The 24,517-nt window shown below is 44.5% G+C and overlaps 1 protein-coding gene and 1 pseudogene across 1 annotated transcript in view; one reads left to right on the forward strand and one right to left on the reverse strand.

The window, feature by feature from the left end:
- Positions 1-3,496: 3,496 nt before the first annotated feature.
- Positions 3,497-24,517, forward strand: part of UBAC2 (UBA domain containing 2) — a 146,912-nt gene continuing 125,891 nt past the window's right edge. Inside the window, 1 exon segment of the mRNA XM_059685029.1 lies at positions 3,497-3,748. Within this exon segment, the coding sequence (XP_059541012.1) occupies positions 3,718-3,748 (31 nt within the window). The 5' untranslated portion in view covers positions 3,497-3,717.
- On the reverse strand, positions 10,059-10,940 carry LOC132226407 (protein SET-like; annotated as a pseudogene).

Raw genomic sequence — 24,517 nt, forward strand, 5'->3', positions numbered from 1 at the left:
AGTATGGACATTTTAGTGATGTTGATTTTGCCAGTCAATGCACACAGTATATTCTTCCACTTGTTTATACCTTCTTCTATCTCTTTTTTCAACGTCATATAGTTTTCGGAGTACAAGTCTTTTGCCTCCTTGGTTAAGTTTATTCCTAAGTTTCTTAATTTTTTTGCTGCAATGGTAAATGGGATTTGTTTATTTCATTTCTTTTTCTGAGACTTCATTATTGGCATATAAAAAAGCCATCAATTTTTTGGGTGTTGATATTGTATTCCGCTACATTGCCAAATGCATTTATTAAGTCTATTAGTTTTTTTTGGTGGAGTCTTTAGGGTATTCTATGTACAATATCATCTGCAAATGAGAGTTTTACTTCCTCCTTTCCAATTTAGATGCCTTTTATTTCTTCTTCTTCATGTCTGATTAATGTGGCTAGTACTTCCAGTACTATGTTGAATAAGAGTGATGAAAGCAGACATCCCTATCTTGTTCCTGTTCTTAGGGGAAATGGTTTTGGTTTTTGCACATTGAGTGTGATGTTCACTGTAGGTTTGTCATATTGTTGTAATGTACCCCGCGAATCACACAAGGACGCCTCAAGAAGTGGAATTAAGGAGTCACATTTATTTCAAATCTGGGACTACGAGGGGGCATTGTGCTCTCCAAATCTCGTAGTGGTTAAATGATCGCAACACCAGATTTACATAGGCAAAAATCACAAAGGTATTGATTACATCTCGGGATTTGGAATGAGGAACCTGGTTTGCAAAAAAGCAGTTTGTTACAGAAGCTAGATTGAGTCGATTAGTTATCTACAAAGATTAATTTTAGTTTTGGGTCTTGGGACCACTGAGTCAACGGAAACACATTATCTGGAGCCACTGGGGCAATTTAGAGTAATTATGCAGTCCTGGTCTCCAGGTACAGAGGAATGTGTTTTCTAAAACCAGTATGACCACAACCAATGGGGTATTCAAATTACAATCAATAGGGTATTCAATCGAATAGGATGATTTATATAATTCAGAAAATCAAAATAACTTTTCTATTATTTTGGCAAGCAAATAATGACAGAAGCCAAGTCAACAGGATTAAAATATTAGACAGCAATTCCCACCAAGCATGGTTGCCACCATGCTTCAATATATGGCCTTTATCATATTAAGATATGCTCCCTCTATTCTCATTTTGCTGAGAGTTTTTATCAAAAATAGGTTTTGGATTTTGTTGAATGCTTTTTCTGCATCTATTGATATGATCATGTGATTTTTGTCTTTCAATTTGTTTATGTGATGTATGCCTATTTTTCATTGGATTTGTTTTTGTTGTTGGTATTGCTCAACACCTTTTATTAATATTTAACATTATATATAGTATTTTAAAAATAAGGGCTAAATTAGTACATCTTTATGAAAGATGTAGAATCACTAAGAATGCACCAGCCATAATGTAAACTGATATTGGGGACTCAAATGTAATGAATGGTGTTAATGTAGATGGTATGGTTTTTTGAATTGGTGAACAACTCTTAAGTTCCAAATAACTAAAACAGTATAGTAGTTGTATTCCTGGAAAATTCAGAGTGAATTAAAACTCTGCAAAGCACACATGTTTACACATAAAATGGAATTGGTTTTAGACTCAAATATAAACAGGGTATTACGTACATAAGAAACATAAGGTGGGAGACTCAAAAGCTGGTTAGGAAAGAGAACAATTCTATTTTTGTAAAAGGATTGTGTCTGGCATCACTAGACACCATGTAGTATCGCCCAACTCATTGTGACAATCAAAACTACTCAAGAATTTCCAAAATGTCCCCTGTTCAGTAAACATCTATTATGAATATTATTGAATCAGTAAAAATGTGTAACTGCCCTTTAAAAAGCTTCCAGACCTATTGTCTCATAAATATTAGTTTCACAGATATTATATGCTGAAAGTGCATTTGAAGCAGTATGGAGGCTATTTTATCCAAGGATTGACCATCAACCCTAGTCATTATCTACTGATTCCTAGTCTAAAAGATTGCTGATAGAATTCCTGGGACATTAGAAAGGAGGCCTTCAGTCAGAATGTGGAAAAGGAAGTGGCCTATAAACTTTAGGCACAATAGCTGTCATCTGTTCAGAACTCGATACTTTGGATGTTTGTGATTCTTATTTTTGTTGTTGTTGATCCCTCTACTACTTAGTAATGTTTAGGAAAAATTCTAGTCTATCTCTGCTATATGAAAGGAACACTGTGCTAAAGGAAGGGTTAAATATACAAGAAAGGCACGTGTCAAGGATGTTGGTCAGCAACCTTCTCCCAGGACTCACCTGGAGATTTTTCTTCTTGTGCCAAAACCTTAGAGATGCTGTGCTTTGTTCTATTAAAGGAAGGCAATGCTTTCACCCCAAGAAACTAAAAATGGGATACATTTTGTAAGACACATTCCCTTCTTGTTAAGGGTTCATTCACCCTTATAAGCTACCACTATTACCTCAATGTAGAAAGCAGATTCAACAAGACACAGCAAGGTAAACGATGATCCCCAGTAACTGATAGGATTAATTCTTCATAACACAATTATAGAAAGACAAGGTGGACCTATAGGTAAGGACAATAAAAATGACATACACTAAGAGATCCGGGGCTGCATGATAAAGGTTGGATGAATTACACTAGTGTAAGGTTGACCTTCTGGGTAAGTGAATTCTTCATTGTGGGAGGCTGCCCTGTGTATTGCAGGATATTTGCAGCATCCCTGGCCTCTGCCCATTAGATACCAATAGCAGCCCTCTCTCCCAAGACCAAACTATCTTCAAATATTGGTGTATCCACTGTAGGCAAAATTGCTCCCTGTTAAGAATCACTGTACTAATGGTTCTCAAACACCTAATGTGCATACAAGTCAGCTGGGGGGCTTGTTAAATGGTGATTTAATAGGTCTGGGGTAGGGTTTGGCACTATCTAGTCCTGTGGTTCTCAACTTTGGCTGCACATTAGAATCACCTGGGACTCTTTAAAATCCTGATTTCTGGGCCTCATCCTCCGGAAATTGTTTCTTTGTTACTAATGTTGTGGCCCCACCCCATAATTTAAATAATTTAAAAAGTGAAAAAGAAAGTTTGCAGAATTGAATATGAATAAATGTCTTTTTTTTCTTTGCCTTTTTAAAACTTCAGAGCGCTTTATGAACAATTACAGCAGTTCTCAAACCTTTGGGTCTTGGGGTCCCTCGAACCCTTAAAAATAATTGAGAACTGGAAGAGCTTTGGGGAGCTTCCTAGGAAAGGCTGAGCATGCGCAGAACACCCCGGGCGTCCCGTCCAGGCCGAGGGTAGAGGTCACGAGGAACCCGCTGCCCCGGCGGACCCACCCGGCGGGCAGGAAGGCAGAGGTGAGCACTAGTGGGCGGCTCCCGGGAGTTACACCTTCGCTCCTCCCACGCCATCCCGTTCCTTTTCCAAAGGGCGCCCACAGCCATCGAGAAAACCTGGAGAGGCGGTCCCCAGCTCTGCGGACGCACTTCCCCTCGCCGGCAGGAAGGGAGCGGGGAGGACGGAGCGGAGCGCCCCACGGGCCGCGCATGCGCTGTACGCAGCAGGCCCCCGGAGTGGAATCCAGCGGCCGGATTCGCCACCCCCGCCGGGAGTGCGCCTGCGCGGTTGCCAGTCTCTCCACCTCGGCTTCCCCTCCCCCTGGTCCCCCCGCGGGGGCTCCGGGTCCGGCGGGACCATGTTCAGCAGCACCGGCTCCAGTGGGCTCTGTGAGTACCGGCCGCCGCCATCCTGGCTGTCCCCTCCGGGACCCCCTGCGCACCTCCCTGAGGAGGCTGGAGGCAGCGGGGGCCCTCGGGGTTGCTGGAGGTTTGGGGGCCGACCCTCCGTGCCGACGCCCGCACCTTGCTGGTTCCTGGCCCCGTGGGAGGCGTCGCCCTCACTTCGGCTTGGAGAGGCGAGCGGTGACTTCGCCCCGCCGCCGGCCGGGCCCCCCGCCTCCGCGCCCCAGGTGCGATGCTCAGGTGCGCCGGGGCTGCCGGCGGCCGGCCGGGGTGCGGGGGTGTCCCGACCCGGCCCGTGCCCTTCGCGGGGCGTGTGTCAGGCCGGACGGAGAGGCGCCCCAGGTGGAGGCGATGGTGGGAGCCGCCCCCTTCCCTTCCTCGTCACCTTTGCTCCATTCATTGAGGCTCAAGCGGGACCAACTGGCTCGCCCCCGATGTCAGTGCCAACCGCTGGCCCAGGAACCGACTTGTCAGTGTTCCCTCGCTGTCCCTCCTCGGTCTCGCTAAGAGTTTTTAGTAAACAAAAGCGGACTAAAGTACTTTTAAAAGTGGAAGGAAGTTCGGCAGTCGTGCGGGAGGAAGGCGTGGACCTTGCGGCTGGATGTGGCTGTGATGTTTTCCCGGAGTGTCCGCGGGGTCGGCAGGGGGAGGGCTGAGCGGCACCGAGAGCCTGTTAAACCAGGTCTCGCTGAAATAGGCTAATGCGGCGGTTCTCAACCGGTGGGTCGCGACCCCTTTGGCGGTCGAACGACCCTTTCACAGGAGTCCCCTAAGACCTTCCTGCATATCAGATATTTACATGACGATTCATAACAGCAGCAACATTACAGTGATGAAGTAGCCACGAAAATCATTTTATGGTTGGGTCACAACATGAGGAACTGTATTTAAAGGGCCAGGAGGTTGAGAACCACTGGGTTAATGGATTGGCGTTTGGTAAGGCGGCCTGAATGTTAACCAAACCGCACTGAGATGAGGCACGGAGACAGCAACAGTGAACTGTTGTCTCAGGTGTCCTTTTGCAATTGCTTGTCACCGTCAGAACGGCATCATTTTATACATGTCAAGTTAATCTTGCCAGAGTCCAGGGCAGGTGACATTTCCGAATAGTAAGGGTCCGTTGTTAATGTTAGGATTCTTTTTTTTTTTGAGAATACATGTCTTAGCATGAGAGTGAGTTAGTGTCAGAGCCACAGGCATAATTTTAAATGTTTCCCACTCCTCAGAGTCTCAGGTTTTGGAAGTGGGCTTAATTATGGTTTCCCTTGTTTAATCAAATTTATTTAATCAAATTAATTTGATTTATGGGATCTTTCAAGCATTGGCCTCAGAGTACATTACAACGAAGTATTAGCTAACGAATTTTCTCCGAACTACCCTTTGGATAAAGAACATTATGACTGTTGATGAAACTGAGAGTCAAGAGGGTGATGTGATTTTCCTGGGGTCCCACGGTGAGCCGCACACTGGTGGATACAAAATTAATGGTGGAATTCTTCAATTTTAGTTCTTTCAGTATTTTGAGCTACCCTTCCTTGCTGACCAAAATACATATACAAAATTAAAGAGGAAAGTGAAATCCATTATTGGTTACTATACTGTATTAATCATTATATTGGCCAAGTATGCACCAATTTGATACAGGGTGACTCCGGGGGAAAGTAATACTTGATTACCCGTGGCACAGGATGGATGAGTATTGAATTCTAGGAACCAAACTGCTGCCCAGGGAGAGACCTAGGCCAAAGGCTCCTTAGCTGTCTTGCCCTGTTTCTAAAGTAAGTTTATCCACAGCATAAGAGTTGATGGGATGGATGGCCATTCCTCAGAAGACCATGTCTTAAGTGCTTATTTAACAAACATTCTGGGTATCCCCTGGGTCAAAAACTACTAGATGCTGGGAATGCAATGTTGAACAAGTCTTGGTCCCAGTGTTGACAGTGCTTAAAGTGGAATTTAGGCACAGTTTTTCCAAGAGTGGTCTTTTGGCATGTCTGGGTGCGAGCAGTTACCCTGCTTTAAAATCTTTCTTTGCAAGGTTACCCACTGAGAGGGAAGTGATATCCTTTAGGTAAGAACTGTGGCTCTTCGGTAAGTCAGAGTTCTGAATAATCTGCCTACCCTTGCCCCCATGGGTAGTGAACAACATTCTCTTTTTGAGAGAAAAATCCCTGCCATTTCCTACTACCTGGATATTTCCCACGTTGTGGGACTAGTAAGGCAATGGTATTTTAGTGTTACATTTGCTCCCCCAGTTCATTTATTCATTCAATAAGTGTCTGTTGAGTACCCATACAAGCCACCCTGTTTGTGTACAGAGGATACAGTGGTAAGCAGGATAAAGGAGACCAACATCAAAGAGGTTAATAAATAAATCAATGTGATTTCACATAGTGATAAGTACCATGAAGAAAATAAGAGGGCAATGGCAGGGACAGGTTATGGTGGACTTCTGCTTTAGCATTTGTGGTCAGGGAAGTTGACTGGGAAGGTGACATTTGAGCCGAGACCCCAATGGTGAGAGGGAGCCAGCTATATTGTTGAAAAACATGCATTTTGCAGAAAGGGAATTGCAAGCATAAACACTCTGAAACAGGCATAGCAGGGCATTTTCTTTCTTTTTTTAAAAATATATTTCTTTATTGATTTCAGAGAGGAAGGGAAAAGGAGAGAGAAATAGAAACATCAATGATGAGAGAGAATTCTGCACAGCCCCTATTGGGGATCAAGCCCGAAACCCAGGCATGTGCCCTTGGCCAAAATCGAACCTGGGACCCTTCAGTCTGCAGGCTGACACTCTAGCCCAGCCGTGGGCAAACTACGGCCCGCGGGCCGGATCTGGCCCGTTTGAAATGAATAAAACTAAAAAAAAAAAAAAAAAAAGACCGTACCCTTTTATGTAATGATGTTTACTTTGAATTTATATTAGTTCACACAAACACTCCATCCATGCTTTTGTTCCACCCTCTGGTCCAGTTTAAGAACCCATTGTGGCCCTCGAGTCAAAAAGTTTGTCCACCCCTGCTCTAGCCACTGAGCCAAGTTGGCTAGGGCAGCAGGGTATTTCCAAGGCACTAAAGAAAGCAGGGGCCACAAGGACAATAAACCCAGGGAAGGGCATTTTGATTTGCTCTTTTGTTATAAATAAAACAACTTCTTCACTATCTTTCACCACAATGACTCTGATCGCCAGACTCTTGATCCCCTGTCTCCAGTTTACAGCTCATTTCTGGCACCTTTCATATCTAGTCTGGAACCTATAGTTAATTTCATCAAGACTCAGAGACTTGGTGCTGCTGTCCTGCTATGCTCACCTAGCAAAACCCCAACCTCGTATTAATCTATGGTGATTCTGAGCTGAGTCATTGGCATGATTGCTCAGTTAATTGGGATTTGTTCACCTCCCTATGCTTTTCCTTTTTCATCCCTGTCCTCAAGACTATTCCTAGTCTCTACCCACTCACTCTTAACCCGTCCAAAAAAATGACTATTACCTGGACCTAGCCTCTCCCTAACTTGTTCATATATCCACACTTTAACAAATGTTAAAGAAGACTTCCCACTGTAGATGGTAACTTGTGCTGATTTTTGAGGAATGAGTAAGAGTTTGTCAGATATACAAACTTTATTCCTTTCCCCCAATCTAAAAGAATGAAGTGACTGGCCAGTGTGGCTCAGTGATTGAGCCTGGCCTATGAACCAGGAGGTCATGGTTCGATTCCTGGTCAGGATATATGCCCAGGTTGCAAGCTTGATCCCCAGTATGGGGCGTGCAGGAGGCAACCGATCAATGATTCTCTCTCATCGATGTTTCTATCTCTCTCTCCCTCTCCCTTCCTCTCTGAAATCAATAAAAAGATATATTAAGTAAGTAAGTAAGTAAATAAGTAAATAAAATAAAAGAATGAAGCATCCTTTTCCTAACTGTGGCTCACCCTAACCTATTCTTAACTCATTCTTTGTTGCATTTTCTAGTACCTGGTTGCATTTTCTGACACCTGGTTAGAGCTGAATGTTTTCTCCGGGGGTGCTTTAGTGGGATCTTCAGGAACTCCTAGAGTATTTCTGATCCCTTACCTATGGAAAGGAGATAATATTTTCTGTATTATTGAATTGTTGTGAAGATTAAAAGAGTTGATATGTGTAAAGCTCCTAATCAGAGTTAATTTTTTGTTTATTTATTGATCCTTGAAAGAGAGAGACAGAGAGAGAGAGAGAGAGAGAGAGAGAGAGAGAGAAAATCATCGATGTGAGAGCGGAACATTGATCTGCTGCCTCCTGCATGCCCCCCACCAGGGATCGAGCCTACAACCTGGGCATGTGTCCTGACCGGGAATCGAACCAGCAACGTCTAGGTGCACAGGATGATGCCCAACTAACTGAGCCACACTGGCCAGGACCAGAGTTAAATTTTTTTAATTGGATTTTTCTCCTTGAGTCTTAAAAATGCAGAAGCATAATACTTCCACTGATCCTATCCTGAATCTTCCCACTGTTGACCACTTTATTTCTTCTTCTTCCAACCAAGCTTCTTGAAAGATGATCTTTACTTTTTTTACTTTTTCACTTTCCTTCACTCTTTAGCCTCTGCAATCAGTGAGCTATTCTTTAATGGTCACCCACTGTGGCATGGCTCTATTCTTGGCTCACTGGTCAAGTTATTGATTTAACTGGTATTTAATGAGCACTCCTGTGAGCCAGCCATTCGTGCTTGGGATTCAGTAGTAAATAAAAGACAAAGGGTACCTTCAGGTAGCTGTAATCTTAGGTAATAGAAGTTATAAAACATAGACTCACTTTAAAAATTAAAAGTATCCAGTTTAGTATTTTAATCAACACTTTCGTCTTCACTCAAAGGTAAGACTTTTTCCCCGGAAGACTTCTGGTTGGCAACCACCTGCTGTGAGAGAAAGATGTGTGATTGGCTTCTGCTTAGATCTCTATTCCTTAGATTTCCCGTTTCTGACCTTATTGGCTTCTAGACTGTGTGGAGTGGGAGGAGGAAGCAATAGTGAGGAACTAGGATGATTCATATGTGGCTCTTTGAGCTTGGCACATGATTAAAGGTGACTCTGTTTTGTGGGCTCTTTAGAAATTCTTGAGAGACTCCTATCCCGGCTACTCCCCTGACCTGGAGGAATCCTTTTTTTTTAATCATTAATTTTTTTTCAATTATTGTTGATATACAATATTATATTAGTTTCAAGTATATGCCCCAGTGATTAGACATTGTAAAACTTAGTACATGGTCATTCTGAAAAATCTCATACCCATCTGACATCATACATAGTCAATGTCATTGACTATATTCCCTAAGCTGTATTTAGGCCCCCATGACTACACTACGACTACTAAGTTGTACTTCTTTTTTTTCTTTGTGTACTCATTTAGTTTTATTGTAACAAAGCAACTTGTACACTTTTAACGTTTAAAACTGAGCATCATTGGCAAGCTAAAAAAAACCCAAAAAACAAAAACAAAAAAAACCTGAGCATCATCTTTCCTTTCCAGTGAAACAAGAAAATTTAAAAATAAACAGGAACAAAATTACAATAGAGAAATGTCAATTCTGAATAAGATCCTACAGGTTCTGCTGATTTCTCCCATCAAGTGGCAGGGCTCAAGTCATCATTAGGAGAGAATTTTATTTTAAAAGTGTCATCTTAGACTGCAAGGACGTCCGTTAAACATCACGGTTAAACATGTCAAAGGAGAAGCCATGTTGTCAAAATGCCCACTTAACCCACCCAGACATCTCAAACCCACCCTTTGCTGACCTTCTGTAACCCCCCTTTTAAAAGTTTTTTTTTTTCATTTTTTAAACAAAAGAAAGTAGACAGATACATGTTGGTAAATGCTAATTGTCCATATTCACATAGAGACACAGTGTAATCTCTGAGCCCAATATATAGAGAAAGGAGGAAAAAAGCTAAAATTCTATGCACTACTACCCAGGGGCCTAGCAACCTCCAGCTCCCAGCAGAGCTAAGGGAGGAGAAGGTTTTTCTTTTTTCCCCACAGAGCACGGTGGTGTTGATTCCATTAAGTTTTTCTTGAGACAGGAAGGTATAAAAATGAATTTGGAACAGAAAGGGGCAAAGATTCTTTTCCCACTGTATTCTGCTCAAGGTACATCTCCCCCCGCCCCCCCCCCCCCCCAAAAAAAATAAGGTGAGAACCATAGTGTAAAGGAGAGAAAAGAAACCTCAAAAGCAGGGCAACTGAGCACAAGGCGGGGGGGGGGGGGGAAGTAAAAGAAAAAAATAAAAGACTACAACTTGTTCCCAGGGACTGGAGAAAATGAAAAAAGGTTGGAATCTATCAATGTTCATTAGTCATCTTCTGCTTCATCTTCCTCTCCTTCTTCCCCCACATCATCATCTTCGTTTTCTTCACCTTCATTCTCATTCCCTTCTTCATCAATATCTTCCAACCCTTCCTCTTCATTATCATCATCATCATCTTCTTCTCCTTTCCCTTCATCATCCATGTCAGGAACCAAGTAGTACTGTAATGGATTTGGCCAAATGTCATCTTTGATGACTTCTCCTAACTCATCGGCACCTGCATTAGAATGGTCAGTAAACCAGGTAAAGAACCTCATGCTGTCTCTTCCTGCTATTCTGTGTTTGACTTGAATGTTTCATCAAATCCTTTCCAGATTTCCATTTGATTTCAGTGGACTTTGAAGATGGATCACCACTCTCATTCATATGAAATTCTTTGGAGAGAACTTTATTTTCGAAGTAAGGATTTTCATCAAAATAAAAATCTATTCTGTAACCTGATTTAATATCTTCAAATTCTGTTACTTCAACTCTTGTCAAATAATGCAGCGCCTCTTCATCCTCTTCCCCAAGCAGTGCAGACACTTGTGGATGGTTGACAAATGTTGTTACCCAAAAATTTGGGATTTTGGCAATCAATTCTGACCTCTTCTGAAAAAATGGTTGGCAGAGTTTGTTATATTTCTGTTCTGCGTTCAGAATCTTCTCAGTGGCTTGTTCTTGAGTCTGTCTATTTCATTTTGTATTTCATCAATATGTTCAATCGCTTCTTGCTGTTCTTTTTCCCCCTTTGGCACGTCCTGAGGGGTCAGCTTCTCCGGCTTGAGGGCTGGAGGCAGTTTTGGTTTCTTCATTTGAGGTGGGAGCGAGGACTGGCGTTTGGGGGCCATTCTGTGAGGAAAGTACGAGGATCTGAACGCTGGGAAGTCACTGGGCTTGAAGGCGAGTTGAGCACTCTAAATTGTACTTCTAAATCCCTTCACCTTTTTCATCCTACCCCCAACTCCCTCTCTTGTGGCAACTGTTCAAACTGTTCTCCGTATCTATGAGTCTGTGTTAGACTTGCTCGTTTATTTTGATTTTTACTAGTATATTCAATTGTTGATTGATACGTATTTATTGCCTTTTTATTGTTCATATGTTTTATCTTTTCTTTCCTTCTTAAAGAAGACCCTTAACATTTGTGTAAAACTGATTGTGGTGACGAACTCCTTTAGCTTTTTCTTGTCTGGGAAGCCCTTTATCTGACCTTCAATTCCAAACGCTAGCTTTACTGGGTAGAGTAATCTTGGTTGTATGTCCTTGCTTTTCATCACTTTGAATATTTCTTGCCATTCCTATCTGGCCTGCAAAGTTTCTGTTGAAAAATCAGTTGACAGTTTTATGGGTGCTTCCTTGTAGATAACTAACTGCTTTTCTCTTGCTGTTAAACATTCTCTCTTTGACTTTAACATTTTGCATTTTAATTATGATGTGTCTTGGTGTGGGTCTCTTTGGTTTCATCTTGTTTGAGACTTTGTGCTTCCTGGACTTGTGTCTCTATTTCTTTCACCAACATCAATTTCTGTCATTATTTTTTCAAATAGGTTTTCAGTTTCTTGCTCTCTTCTACTCCTGGCACCCCCATGATGTGAATGTTGATATGCTTGCAGTTGTCCCAGAGGCTCCTTACACTATCTTCATATTTTGGGACTTGTTTTTATTTTTGCTCTTCTGGTTAGATGTTTTTTTGCTTCCTTATATTCCAAATTCTTGATTTGATTCTTGGCATTCTCTACTCTACTGTTGATTCCCTGTAACTTATACTTTATTACAGTTAGTGTATCCTTCATTTCTGATTGGTCCTTTTTTATGTTGTTGATGTTCTTAATAAGTTCCTTGAACATCCATATAACCATTATTTTGAACTCTATGTCTGGTAGTTTTCTTGCTTTCATTTCACTTAGTGCTTTTTCTGGAGATTTCTTCTGTTCTTTCATTTGTGCCATGTTTTTTTTGTCTCCACATTTTGGCTAATTCCCTATGTTTGTTTCTGTGTATTAAGTTGATCAGCTGTGTGTTCTGGACTTGGTAGAGTGGCCTTGTTTAGTAGGTGTCCTATAGGGCCCAGTGGCTCTGCCTTCTCAGTCTCCTGAACTGGGCACTCCAGGTGAGCCTCTATGTGAGCTGTGTGCACTGTCCTCTTGTAGTTGAATCTTGGTTGGCGTCATTGGGAGGTATTGACCCCCCCAGGCCAATTAATTGTGAGGATTGGCTGCGACTATAGCTGAAGAGCTGCTGTGCAGGAGTCAACCCTATGGAGCAGGACTTGCTTCACTGGGGCTTTGGTGCTCACTGAATCCGCCCTTTGAGTGTGTCACTCATGGAGGTGGTAGCTTTGTAATCCATCGTGGTCAAAGCTGATCACTGGCTGTACTGGCTCTGGAGCCTCCTGGGAAGTGCAAAGCCACCCAGGAGGTGTCCTGCCTAGGGCTACCCAGCATGAGCTACAAAGCCATCAGCAGATGGCTGCTAATTGTATTGGTCTTGGAAGTGCCCAGGAGAGGCCAAGCTATGAACCAAGTAGGGCTCCCCTAGTGCATGGCTTGGGGCCACTTATCAAGAGGTATGAGGCATGCTGAGGTCAGCTGCTGCTTGTTTGAGATATTTTAGGAAAGTCCAAAGAATGAGGCAAGAGTAGAAAAGCCACTAGAAATGGCTTGGATGAGCCTGCAAGTAGGGAGGGGCAGGGCCTCAGGAATCACCAGGGTGGGGTGAAAAGTATGAGCCATGTTGATGGAGATTCAGATATGGTGCTCCACCTGCCAGCTCTGTCAGGAGGGCTCAGCAAAGGAACTCTGCCAGCACTTCTGTCTGGGAGAAAGCTGCCCCTCTAGCTCTCTCCCTCATGCCAGACAAATTAATTCCTCTCCAAATGTCCCAGGTTCCTTTCAAGTTGCTGCCCCATTGCTGGAGCTTAGAGGGAGTGAGTCTGAGTAAGTCCATGTGCAGGCTCTTTAATAGGAACTGCCTAGGACTCCTGCAGCCTTTGTGTCACTCAGCCACAGTCCCTTCAGTCAGAAGTTGTGGGGCCTTTTCTTTGGGGCACTGGAATCCTGGGCTGGAGGGCCTGTTGTGGGGCAGGGACCACTTGCTCCTCAGGGACCGGCACAGCCAAGATATCCCTTCGAATTTTAAACTGCAACACATAGGTGTGGGTCCAGCAGTTCTGCAATTCTGCCCTGAATCTCCACCACTCCTACCAGTCTTGATGTGCTTCTTCTTTAATTCCCTAGTTGTAGGACTTCTGCACTTGATCTTAGCCAAAAGGCCGAGAAGCGATATGTAGGACTTCTGTTTAGCTAGATTTCAGATGGTTCTGAATGATAGTTCTGTATTTTAGTTGTAATTTTGATGTGGCTGTGGGAGGTAGTGAGTACCACATTTACCTACATTGTTGTCTTGCCTGGAAGGGTGCGTCTTTATGCTTGTATGCTTTATTTGGTGATTCTTCCTTAGCCCCTAGGAACTTAGGTCCACCTACAATTTCCTCCTTCTGGAGTAATTTTGGCTTGTTTGGGGCCACTGTTGCACTGAACCAAAGGTGACCTTGTGTTGGGTCTTGTATGTAGCCTACCTCTGTTCTGCTGAAATTGCTGAATTTTGCCTTGGTTGTGCATTTTAATGTCAGTGATCAACATGGCTTTTCCTTCTGCTCTCTAGAGTTCTCAGGGTGGAAATCCACTGTACTCTCACCTCAGGGGTCACATATTTAGCTCACTGAATAGGCTCATGAGCATCTCACTCAGCTTGCTGGGAAGGCATGGTCATACTCTCAGCACTTGGATAGTTCACTCCACAAATGTTAATGTCCTCTCTTCACTGTAGAGAACTTTCACTGTTTCATTCACTCTTTTTATGTTTATAATCTGACTGAGAGAAGTCTGAGTCATGTGACTGCTTTTGATTAATTTTCTTTGTAAATTCTGAATTTGGTGTGGAACCTCTATTTGCTATACAATAGTCCATGGTACCTTAGTGGAAACTATAATTTTATTATCTTGTTTTAGGTAGGTTTCTGTTTTGGGGGCCAAGAATCATTTGGCTGGCCTCGTTAAAAATGACTTTAGGGAGAAAAAGGAGACGTATGTAATACTATATGTAATACTTTAAACATATTCAGACACTTAGCACATTAGCCTTTTATATATATAGATTAGGATATTTTTGTAGTAGTTAATGTGCTGTAGTTATTTTTGTTTGCATATTCTTCTTTTCCCCTTCTCTTCCTTTATTAGTCAAATTATCTTCCTTTTCCAACTTTTCCCAAGTTGTCTCAATATATTTTAGTAATGAAGGTAGAAACTACCTTAAATCAAGCTACTTTAAAAAATGCATTTCTATGGAATTATAATAGATACAACCTGAAAAAGAATGTCTTGTAGGTAATTTACTCTAGCATTTTTTCAGTTGTGCTTTGGTGTAACATTGGTACTGTGATGGTCTCCTTAAGTTTATTTACTTATAAAAATATTTTTATTTATTTCTGAGAGGAAGGGAGAGTGAAAGAGAGATAGAAATATCATTGATGAGAGAGAATCATTGATTGGCTGCCTCCTGCATGACCCCCAATGGAGAGAAAGCCCGTAACCTGGGCATGTGCCCTGAATGGGAATTGAACTGTGACCTCCTGGTTCATAGGTTGATGCTCAACCACTGAGCCATGCCAGTCGGGCAAGTTTATTTTTTAATTAAAAATTGTTTTATGTTTATTTTTAAACAAAAATTTGTATTGTACAGTTTATTGTATTTCCCCCCTCCATTAAGGTAAAATTGTCAAATAAAAAATTGCATATATTTACAGCAGACTTGTGAAATGATTATTGCAGTCAAACGAATTAACATATCCGTCACCTTATATAGTTATTTGTGTGTGGTAAATACATTTAAAATCTACTCTCAGCAAATTTCAAGTATAGAATACAGTATTATTACCTGTAGTCACCATGCAGTACATTGCTTAAGTTTTAACCTTCATTTAAATTATGATTGTACATGAGCATTGTAATTTAGCCTTCATTTAAATTATGGTAATCTTTTCCAGACATTTTTCTCAAGACTTTATAAGTTGTGTTGCCATTGTTCTAATTTTTCAGTGCTTATGTCACTTTAGTCCTTTGAATGTAGCATGACAGTGGAAAGAGGTATAGTAGCTACCCTTATTCACAAAGCATACTGTGCTAGGACCTCCTGTGGATGCCTTTGTTTAGTAAACAAAGGGTGGGGAATATCCAGCTCACAGGCCGTATAAGGCCTGCAAAATCATTTGGTCTGGCCCTGCAGGGCATTAGGGGTGAGTTAATTAAATGTTTGACCAAATAGAGCAGGCTAATTTTTAAGTTGATGACTTTGTATGGCCATGAATGATGTTATAAATATCCAAATGGCCCTTGGCAGAAAAAAAGGTTCCCCACCCCATCCAAGGAATCATAGATTATGCCAAAGCCAGTTGTCTTGCCACCACCAACATGTGTTCTGAATCCAAATACAGAGATGACATCTGGTGTGGTCGTACACATTTTGGCTAGTTTTTGCCAAATTTCTGTCTTAGGTGCTGTTGCCTTCCCAGGTGAAGGACTTCAGTGACCATTTGTTTTCAAGTGAAGTAGTTTGTTGGTTATGAACTTCCTGGTCCAGATAGTTACTGTGTTGTTCGTGATGTTGGCCAATCTTCAAGCAGCCAGGGAAGAAAAAAGACTATTATAACTTTAAATGATATATTTGTGCCTCTATTGATTTGTCAACTATAGATTCTTTTTGTAGATTAGATGAGGAATTTGCATATGTGCAGTGTGTGTTTACAATCTGTTCTATAATGATAATGAAGCCTTCCATACTTTGTCCATAGGTTGATTTTCTATAGAAAATCAAAACAATAGCTATATTTACATTATTATGATGGTCTAATTACTGTAGAACCAAGGTGTGTGATTAGAGGCCTAGAAGAAAACAGAGCCCTAGGTCAGAAAACCTGTGCTGTTTCAGGGAGTCTCCCAATTTCTTGTGACATTCTTTCACTATTTTTCCACACACAACTACCGCTCTTTCTTGAATTTTGCATTATTTTCTTCTTGGATTCGTCTTTGTTTTGTCCCCTGGCATCTCGCTGGAGTAAACTTTTTTGTGTAGAAGACACTGGTGGTCAACTTTCTGATGCTTGCTTGGCCATTCTTGTATAGTGAAAGACTGAATTAGCAAATAGCTGGTGTGGGTTTCCTCTTGATTTGTGGGTAGGTTTTTGTCCTCAAGAGGCTCATACCTTAAAAGGCAGGGCTGACTGTAGATTCTTCTCAAGTTTGCAGAGCATGTGAATAGGCTTGTTTCCATATAGGGTGCAGAGGTGGGGGAAAGGTGGTGGGCCAAGGACAGTGAAAATCCCCTGCGGTGGCAAAGTGAGATGGGCTTGGCTCTTCTTGTGAATTTCACTCCTGAGTAAAGCTGCCCTTCTCCTTTTTAAAATATGCTTTTAATTGATTTTTTTTTTTTTTAAGAGAAAGAAAGGATGGGAGAGAGAGAGCGAGAGAGATCAATGTGAGAGAGAGACATCGATCTGTTGCCTCCTGCATGCACTCCGACCGGGAATCAAACCCATAACCTGGGTATGTGCCTTGACTGGGAATCAAACTGGTGACCTTTCAGTGCATGGGACAACTGGTTGGGGCACCTTTCTTACTATCCTCTCCCCCATTCCTCACCCCTCATTCCATGTTATCAAGGTTGCCATCTCCTTTAGAAGTTTAAAGTTGCCCCAAGCTCTTTATTTTTTCTTAGTCCTCCAACCCTCTTCATGTTCTCTATAAGTAGATTGTCCCCTTTCTTTGGAGAGCATTGCTTGGATTTTATTTTGGGGACCAAGTCTTTTCTTCAGCTGGGATGGTTGAACGAATGGCTTTGTGTGAGAAAGAATATGGGATTGTGTCAGGGGGTGTGGGTGGGGGTTTGTGGAAGGGCTGACTGGCCTAACTGTCAGAAGTGCAGGGGTAGCTCTCATACTATTGGGGATGGTTTGAAGAAGATGTGGGCCCAACATTAAGTGCCATTGAAACAAAAGTAAGGTAATGACTCCCTTTTCTGTTCTTTTTCATCCTGATTGTATTAGAGAAAGTCTCAATTTGGTGCTAGTCTGAAATACCTCCCTAAAAGGAGCTAGTTTCCTGTTGTAACAGAATAGGAGGCAGGCCCAGATTTTTCTGTCAACAATAATATCCTATACTAGAGGCCCGGTGCACAAAAATTTGTGCACTCGGGGGGGGGGGGAGGGGGGGGGTCCCTCAGCCTGGCCTGTGCCCTCTCGCAGTCTGGGACCCCTCGGGAGATAACGACCTACTGGCTTAGGCCTGCTCCCGGGTGGCAGAGGGCAGGCCCAATCCCTAGGTGCAGCCCCTGGTTGGGCTCAGAGCAGGGCCGATTGGGGAGTTGGGGCGCCACCCCCTGTCATGCACAGAGCAGGGCGGATTGGGAGGTTGTGATGCCACCCTCAGTCATGCTCAGGGTAGGGCCGATTGGGGGGTTGGGGCACCGCCCCCGGTCACACTCAAGGCAGGGTCGATGGGGAGGTTGTGGCACCACACCCTGTCACGCACAGAGCAGGGCCAATCAGGGGGTTGGGGCACTGCCCCCTGTCACTCACAGAGCAGGGCCGATCAGGGGGTTGGGGAGCCCCCCCCCCGTCACGCACAGAGCAGGGCCCATCAGGGGGTTGAGGAGGCCCCCCCTGTCACGCACAGAGCAGGGCCGATAGGGGAGTTGGCACACCGCCCCCGACACACACAGAGCAGGGTGGATCAGGGGGTTGGGCGCTGCCCTCTAACACCCACAGAGGAGGGCTGATCAGGGGGTTGGGGCGCCACCACTGTCACACTCAGGGCAGGGCCGATGGGGAGGTTATGGCTCTACCCCATCACACATAGAGCAGGGCCCGTGGGGGGGGGGGTTGGGGTACCGCCCTCTATCACCCACAGAGCAGGGCCGATTAGGCGGTTGGGGCGCCTTCCCCTGTCTGGAACAGAGCAGGGCCGATAGGTTGTGGCCCTGCCCCCTGTCACACACAGAGCCGCAGGGCAATCAGGGGGTTTGGGTGCTGCCCCCTGTCACACTGATCCCGGTACCAGGAGGCCTCGCGGCTCCGCTGATCCCGGTGCTGGGAGGCATATTATCCTTTTACTATATAGGGTAGAGGCCTGGTGCACAGGTGGGGGCCGGCTGGTTTGCCCTGAAGGGTGTCCTGGATCAGGGTGCGGGTCCCCACTGGGTTGCCTGGCCAGCCTGGATGAGGGGATGATGGCTGTTTGCAGCTGGTCACACACCCTTCAGGGTGGTTGTCCCCACTGGGGTGCCTGGCCAGTCTGGGTGAGGGGCTGAGGGCTGTTTTCAGGCTGGGACTGAAGCTCCCAACTGCTCCTTTTTTTCTTTTCTTTTTTTTTTTTTTATTCTGGGCCAGCTTTAGCTCTGAGGCTCCAGCTCTTAGGCCTCCGCTCCTGAAAGCAGGTATCTGGTTTGTTTTGGTTCTCGAAACTCTGTATCAACTCCAGCTCTGAGATCCCAGCTGGCTGAAAGCTGGTTTCTGGGCGTCTCTATTTGTTACAATGTTTGAAACTGCAGGCTCAGAGGCCTGCAGCGGCCGGCGGGGAACGTTGGAGTCCCCCATCACTGAAGCAAGCAAGCCTCATGTTAGTTTCAAGCTGCCTGGCTGCCGGCCACCATCTTGGCTGACAGTTAATTTGCATATCTCCCTGATTAGCCAATGGGAAGGGTAGCGGTCGTACGCCAATTACCATGTTTCTCTTTTATTAGTGTAGATAATAAAAGGCTAATATGCAAATTGACCCAACAGTGGAACAACCGGTCGCTATGACATGCACTGACCACCAGGGGGCAGACGCTCAATGCAGGAGCTGCCCCTGGTAGTCAGTGCGCTCCCACATGGGGAGTGCTGCTCAGCCAAAAGTCGGGCTCACAGCTGGTGAGCGCAGCAGCAGTTTTAGGAGCACTAAGGATGTCTGACTGCCAGTTTGGGTTGCAGGCCGGGCTGAAGGACCACCAGCACCTCTCCGCGCCCCCCTCCCCACCCCCCCCCACCCCCCAGTGCATGAATCTCGTGCACTGGGCCTCTAGTTAGAATATAATAAAGTGTGTTTATTTTTATAGTTACCACCTACTGAAGACAAAGTGACAATTTCCACTTACTATAGTGATATAAAGTTTCCTTTATAATATGTTAATTGAACTAAATCATAGGTGATTTAAAGAAAAATATTAAAGAATAGGATAGGTGATACTGGGATATAGCAAAAATTGTGCTATAATGGGAATGGTTGAAGTTTGAGAAATAATTTTGATGAATAATTATTTCTAATGAATCTAATGACTAATTTAGATTATTCTGATTGCTCATGTCCCTCCCTAGATCTTGGTATTTATTTATTAGTTTCCTGGACTCATTTGGAAGGAGACATTTCTCTGGTGGGTTTTTTTTTTTAATGTTTTTATTGATTTTTTACAGAGAGGAAGGGAGAGGGATTGAGAGTTAGAAACATCGATGAGAGAGAAACATTGATCAGCTGCCTCCTGCACACCTACTGGGGATGTGCCCGCAACTAAGGTACATGCCCTTGACCGGAATCAAACCTGGGACCCTTCAGTCCGCAGGCCGACGCTCTATCCACTGAGCCAAACCAGCCAGGGCTCTCTGGTGTTTTGAGGATTCTTTTATTTCAATATGACTGGAAGGGGTACAAGGTTGCTGTCTTGAACTGTAATTTTATCTTGCTATCTTTTTTGTTTCATTGCTTTTATTTGATTATTTAACCCTTTCAGAATTAATTTTAGTGTTTAGAGTTTAAGTGAGGCTTTTGCTCCCCATCAACTAGGCAATCTCAGCTCCAGTGGTTAGAGATGCTTAGCACCAGTGGTTAGCATCTCTACTCACAAACAGATTAGGTGCTAAAAGGCCATGTGCACATCCAAACTAAAAAGGATTCTAAGCTGTTTTTATTATGTTTTTCTATCGAACAGGAGTGGAAGAGGTTCCTTAGTTCATCAAAGCTTTAAAATTAGACTAGGACTTCTACATTAAACATTTGCTGAGCAGATAACTCCCTGCCCTATTTTCTCACATGTTCTGGTGGATGTTTTTGTAGCTATCGTATCCTTACTTGTCAATCTACTTGGGTTGATTCAAGATTCACTGGGACATTGAACATACAGTACCATTCCTGGCTTCTCATGAAGCTGTTACCAACAACACTTCATCACTCTTGGCCTTACGATTCTTAGCCCTGTCTTAAATTAACATTGTTCTATTAAATATCTCAGTGATTATTCTCTAGGCCAGACTTTGAAAACTGACAGGCCACACAGATGAGTTTTGTTTGATCTATATGTTGATGGTGAGTGTAGAGGGGTGGAAGGAGAGTTACCTTCCAACATTTTAAAGTTGGAGTATTTCAAACAAAAATTTAGATTTCTCTTATCTATTGAGGTGACTATCTGGCAACACCAGGGCTGAATTTTTAGGTGACAAAAAAAATCTACTGATCATGCACTTTTGCCATCTACTTTCCCTGTTTCACTGATACCTGCCTAGCCCATTGAGGCCCTTGAATTTACAACAGATTTTGTTGCCAATAATCACTCATTTTACCCTTTTAAAATTACTTTTTTTCCCTCTTACAGTTTATCACATAGGTTTGGTACTATCAACAAGCTTCCTGATTCATCTTTTCAGAGTTGTTTCTACTGTTGAATAATTTATCCTGTATTTATGTGCAACATTGATAATTTTCTTCTTTTGGCTTTTAAAATTACGATCTATCTAATAATAGGATAATATGCAAATTGGTCGGGACACCATCACATAACGACAGATCAGCAGGCTGCGTCCCTGCCCCCTGTTCAGGCAGCTGCAAGGCCCAGAGTAGGTAGGATAGGATATGATAGGAGGGGATAAGAAAGGAGAGGGAGTGGAAGGCAGGCCTGCATGCAGACAGGCCGAGAGGAGAAACAGAAATACAGAAAGGGAACAAGAAAAAGATGCAGGAATGGAAAAGGGAAGGAAACGCGGGGCTGCATGCTGGAGGGGCTGGCGACCATAGGGGGGCAGAGCAGGTGCGCCTGGCAAGGGGCGGGGCGCAGGCAGCACAGAGAGAGGAGCCCCGCCCAGGCGCAGGAGGAGGGCGGTGGCCCCTGGCATGGGCCATTGGCAGGGAGGCGCACGCGGGTCTCAGGATGGAGGGGTGAACAGTCCGAGTCCTTCTGGGCGGAGGTGCTCCTGCTTAGCGGCAGCACCCAGGCTGCACAGGCCTTGGCCACCCTTGCTGGGTCGGGCGCCCCGTGCTGGGAGGGTAGGTGCAGCTTAGCTGGGGTGGAGTCGGACACTAAGGAGGGTACCTCTTTCGTCCCTGAGGGCTGGACCCCAAAGACATTGGCCAGGGCTAGGTTGGTGGTGCATTAAGTGTACTTGGTTGACTAGAGAAGTTGGGGCATCCCAGGCAGGGAATGGGAGGAGGACGGTGGTGGGGAGGCCGGGGAATTGGGGGTGGTGAAGGCCTGGCCGGGGCTTTAATATCAAAGTGCACTCAGGCGGGGCTGGAGCAGGTCCCAGAGAGGAAAGGGGAAGGTTTAAAAGAGAAACCAGTGAACATGGCAGTGGGGGGTGGTCATTGGGAGGGCAATAATAGGGAAGGAGGGAGGGAGGCAGGGTTAAGGCTCACAAGGGAAAGGCGAATGGGGGGGAGGGAGGAGGAGTAAGAAGGAGACAGACAGGAAATGAAGGGAGAGAAGAGGAGGGAAGGAGGAAGAGGGTCCGCGGGAGGTTCAAAGCGAGGGAAGGAAAGAAAGCAGGAAAGAGAAGGATGCTAAAATGGGGTGAGGCCAAGAAAATAAGTTAAATAAAAAAGAAGAAACAGAATGTGAGAGTGAGAGGAGTTTAAAAGGAGGAGTTAGTAAGAAAATTAAGTACAGGGTGATTTTTTAAAAATGTAATCAGACATCCCTGAGGGCTCCTGGACTATGAAAGGGCACAGGCTTGGCTGAGGCCACCCCCCCCACACACACACCCTCTGCATGAATTTCGTGCACCGGGCCTTTAGTTTCATTATAATTGTATCCCTTGTCTAATTAGCACTTTTTAACAATTACTGTTTTTTATGTTAAATGAAAGACTTAATCCTATCTAATAAAAGAGAAAAATGCAAATTGACCATACCCCCAAATGCTTCCCATTGGCTAATCAGGGTGATATGCAAATTAACTGCCAACCAAGATGGCTGCCGGCAGCCAGGCAGCTGAAGTGAACAGGAGGCTTGCTTGCTCCAGTGATGGAGGAAGCCATCACTGCCGCTGCCGGCCTCTGAGCTGCAGTCTAAGAAACAATGTTGCAATTATAGAAGCTAAACAAGCTCCAGATAGCTGCTTTCAGCCAGTCGGCCTCGGAGCTTAGAGCGGCAGTGATGGCAACAGAGTTTCAATTATAGAACCCAAACAAACCCAGATGCCTGCTTTCAGCAGCCAAGGCCTCAAGCTGGAGCCGGCCTCAGAGCTAAAGCCGGCTCTCAGTTCCAGTGACAGCCATAGAAAATATATAAATCCCAGAATAAAAAAAAAAAAGAAAAGAAAAAAGGAGAGGCTGGGAGCTTCAGTCACCCGCCAGCCTGAAAAGGGCCCTCGGCCCCTCACCCAGACTGGCCAGGCACCCCAGTGGGGAACCCCACCCTGAAGGGGGTGTAACCAGCTGCAAACAGCCATCATCCCCTCATCCAGGCTGGCCAGGCACCCCAGTGGGGACCCTCACCCTGATCCGGGACACCCTTCAGGGCAAACCAGCCGGCCCCCACCCGTGCACCAGGCCTCTATCCTATATAGTAAAAGGGTAATATGCAAACTGACCCTAACAGCAGAACGACTGGGAATGACTGGTCACTATGACACACACTGACCACCAGGGGCAGACGCTCAATGCAGGAGCTGTCCTCTGGTGGTCAGGGCGCTCTCACATGGGAGGAGCTCTGCTCAGCCACAAGCCAGGCTGATGGCTGCCAGTACAGCAGTGGTGGTGGGAGCCTCTCCCGCCTCCCCAGCAGTGCTAAGGATGTCCGACTGCAGTTTAGGCCTGCTCCCTGCTGGCAAGTGGACATCCCCCGAGGGCTGCCGGGCTGCCAGAGGGATGTCTGATTGCCATCTTAGGCCCAATCCCCCCAGGGAGCGGGCCTAAGCCAGCAGGTGGTCATCCCCTGAGGGGTCCCAGACTGTGAGAGGGCACAGGCCGGGCTGAGGCACCCCCTTCCCCCCCGAGTGCACAAATTTTTGTGCACCGGACCTCTAGTGTTTGTATAAAATCTTTCTAAGAAGGATAAACTGGAGTCCAGCATAGCTGCAGGACCAAAATAAACGTATAGGTGCCCAATGCATTGTTGATAATTTGCAGAGGTGACACATTTTTGCAGGCACACAAGCCTTTATGTTAGACTCTGTTTTAGAACTTCCTTTTACAGTTTTCAATTGCTCATCCTCCCCCCCTAAATTTTTGTATCTACAAAGCAAGCCCTCTTCCTTCATGCCATTTTTACCCCCTGGAAATTTCTTAGTCTTTTCTTTTGTTCATTCTCCTGATATAATTTACAAGGATTGGTCTAGTAACAAGTGTTTATTGGCTGCCCTCACGAGGCAAGTACTCTCCTCAGTTATTTGGTGATTTGTGTGAGGAGCCATCAGTGTGGCAGGTGCCCAGTATCATTGAAGTTTCCTGGTTTATTAGGAACAAGGGCGGATTCATGGATGGCTTAGAACATTTTACTTTTAGACATCATAGGGAAGTGAGTATAAGTAACAAAAACAAACTTGGGACCTTTTGATTCCTGGGCAGTTTTATGGGAGTCTTCGTTGAGATGATCACCAGAAGGCACTCCCTCCTCCCTACTTGGTCACTGAGGATAAGTTTCATTAACTTTTTTTCTGGGGAGCTAGTAGATCTGAAGAATAAATCATGGTGGGAACAGAAGGTATCCCTTGCAATGCATTGGTCACTGCACTTTTGTGAACTTCCACACTTATTTTTGGTTTAGCCTCTTTCTGATGAAAAACTTTAGGGAAATTATTTCATGAGACACCAAATCATTCCATTTTTGTGGGAACCCTGAGAAGTTTACAACTAGTTAAGTAGTCAGAAATAGAAAAACCGATATGGTAGGATATGGTGACTCCTCTCAGTGGTGTGAACCACACCGGGGTTTTTGACAAGTATATGTTTATATGGCTGATGTGTGGGAACAGGCGCTGTTGCTGGGTTTGCTGCCTTTTTCTTTGTCCTTTCCCCACCTCCTGCTTCTATCTTCAGCTGCAATGCTTCTGTAAAAGCCAATGTGGCTAATCTCTGCAAGACCTGTGGTGAGTGTCTTCATTGCATAAATGATGCATATTTTTATTCAGGTAA

The sequence above is a fragment of the Myotis daubentonii genome, chromosome 2 (assembly GCF_963259705.1).
Source record: "Myotis daubentonii chromosome 2, mMyoDau2.1, whole genome shotgun sequence".
In the NCBI taxonomy this organism is placed as follows: domain Eukaryota; kingdom Metazoa; phylum Chordata; class Mammalia; order Chiroptera; family Vespertilionidae; genus Myotis; species Myotis daubentonii.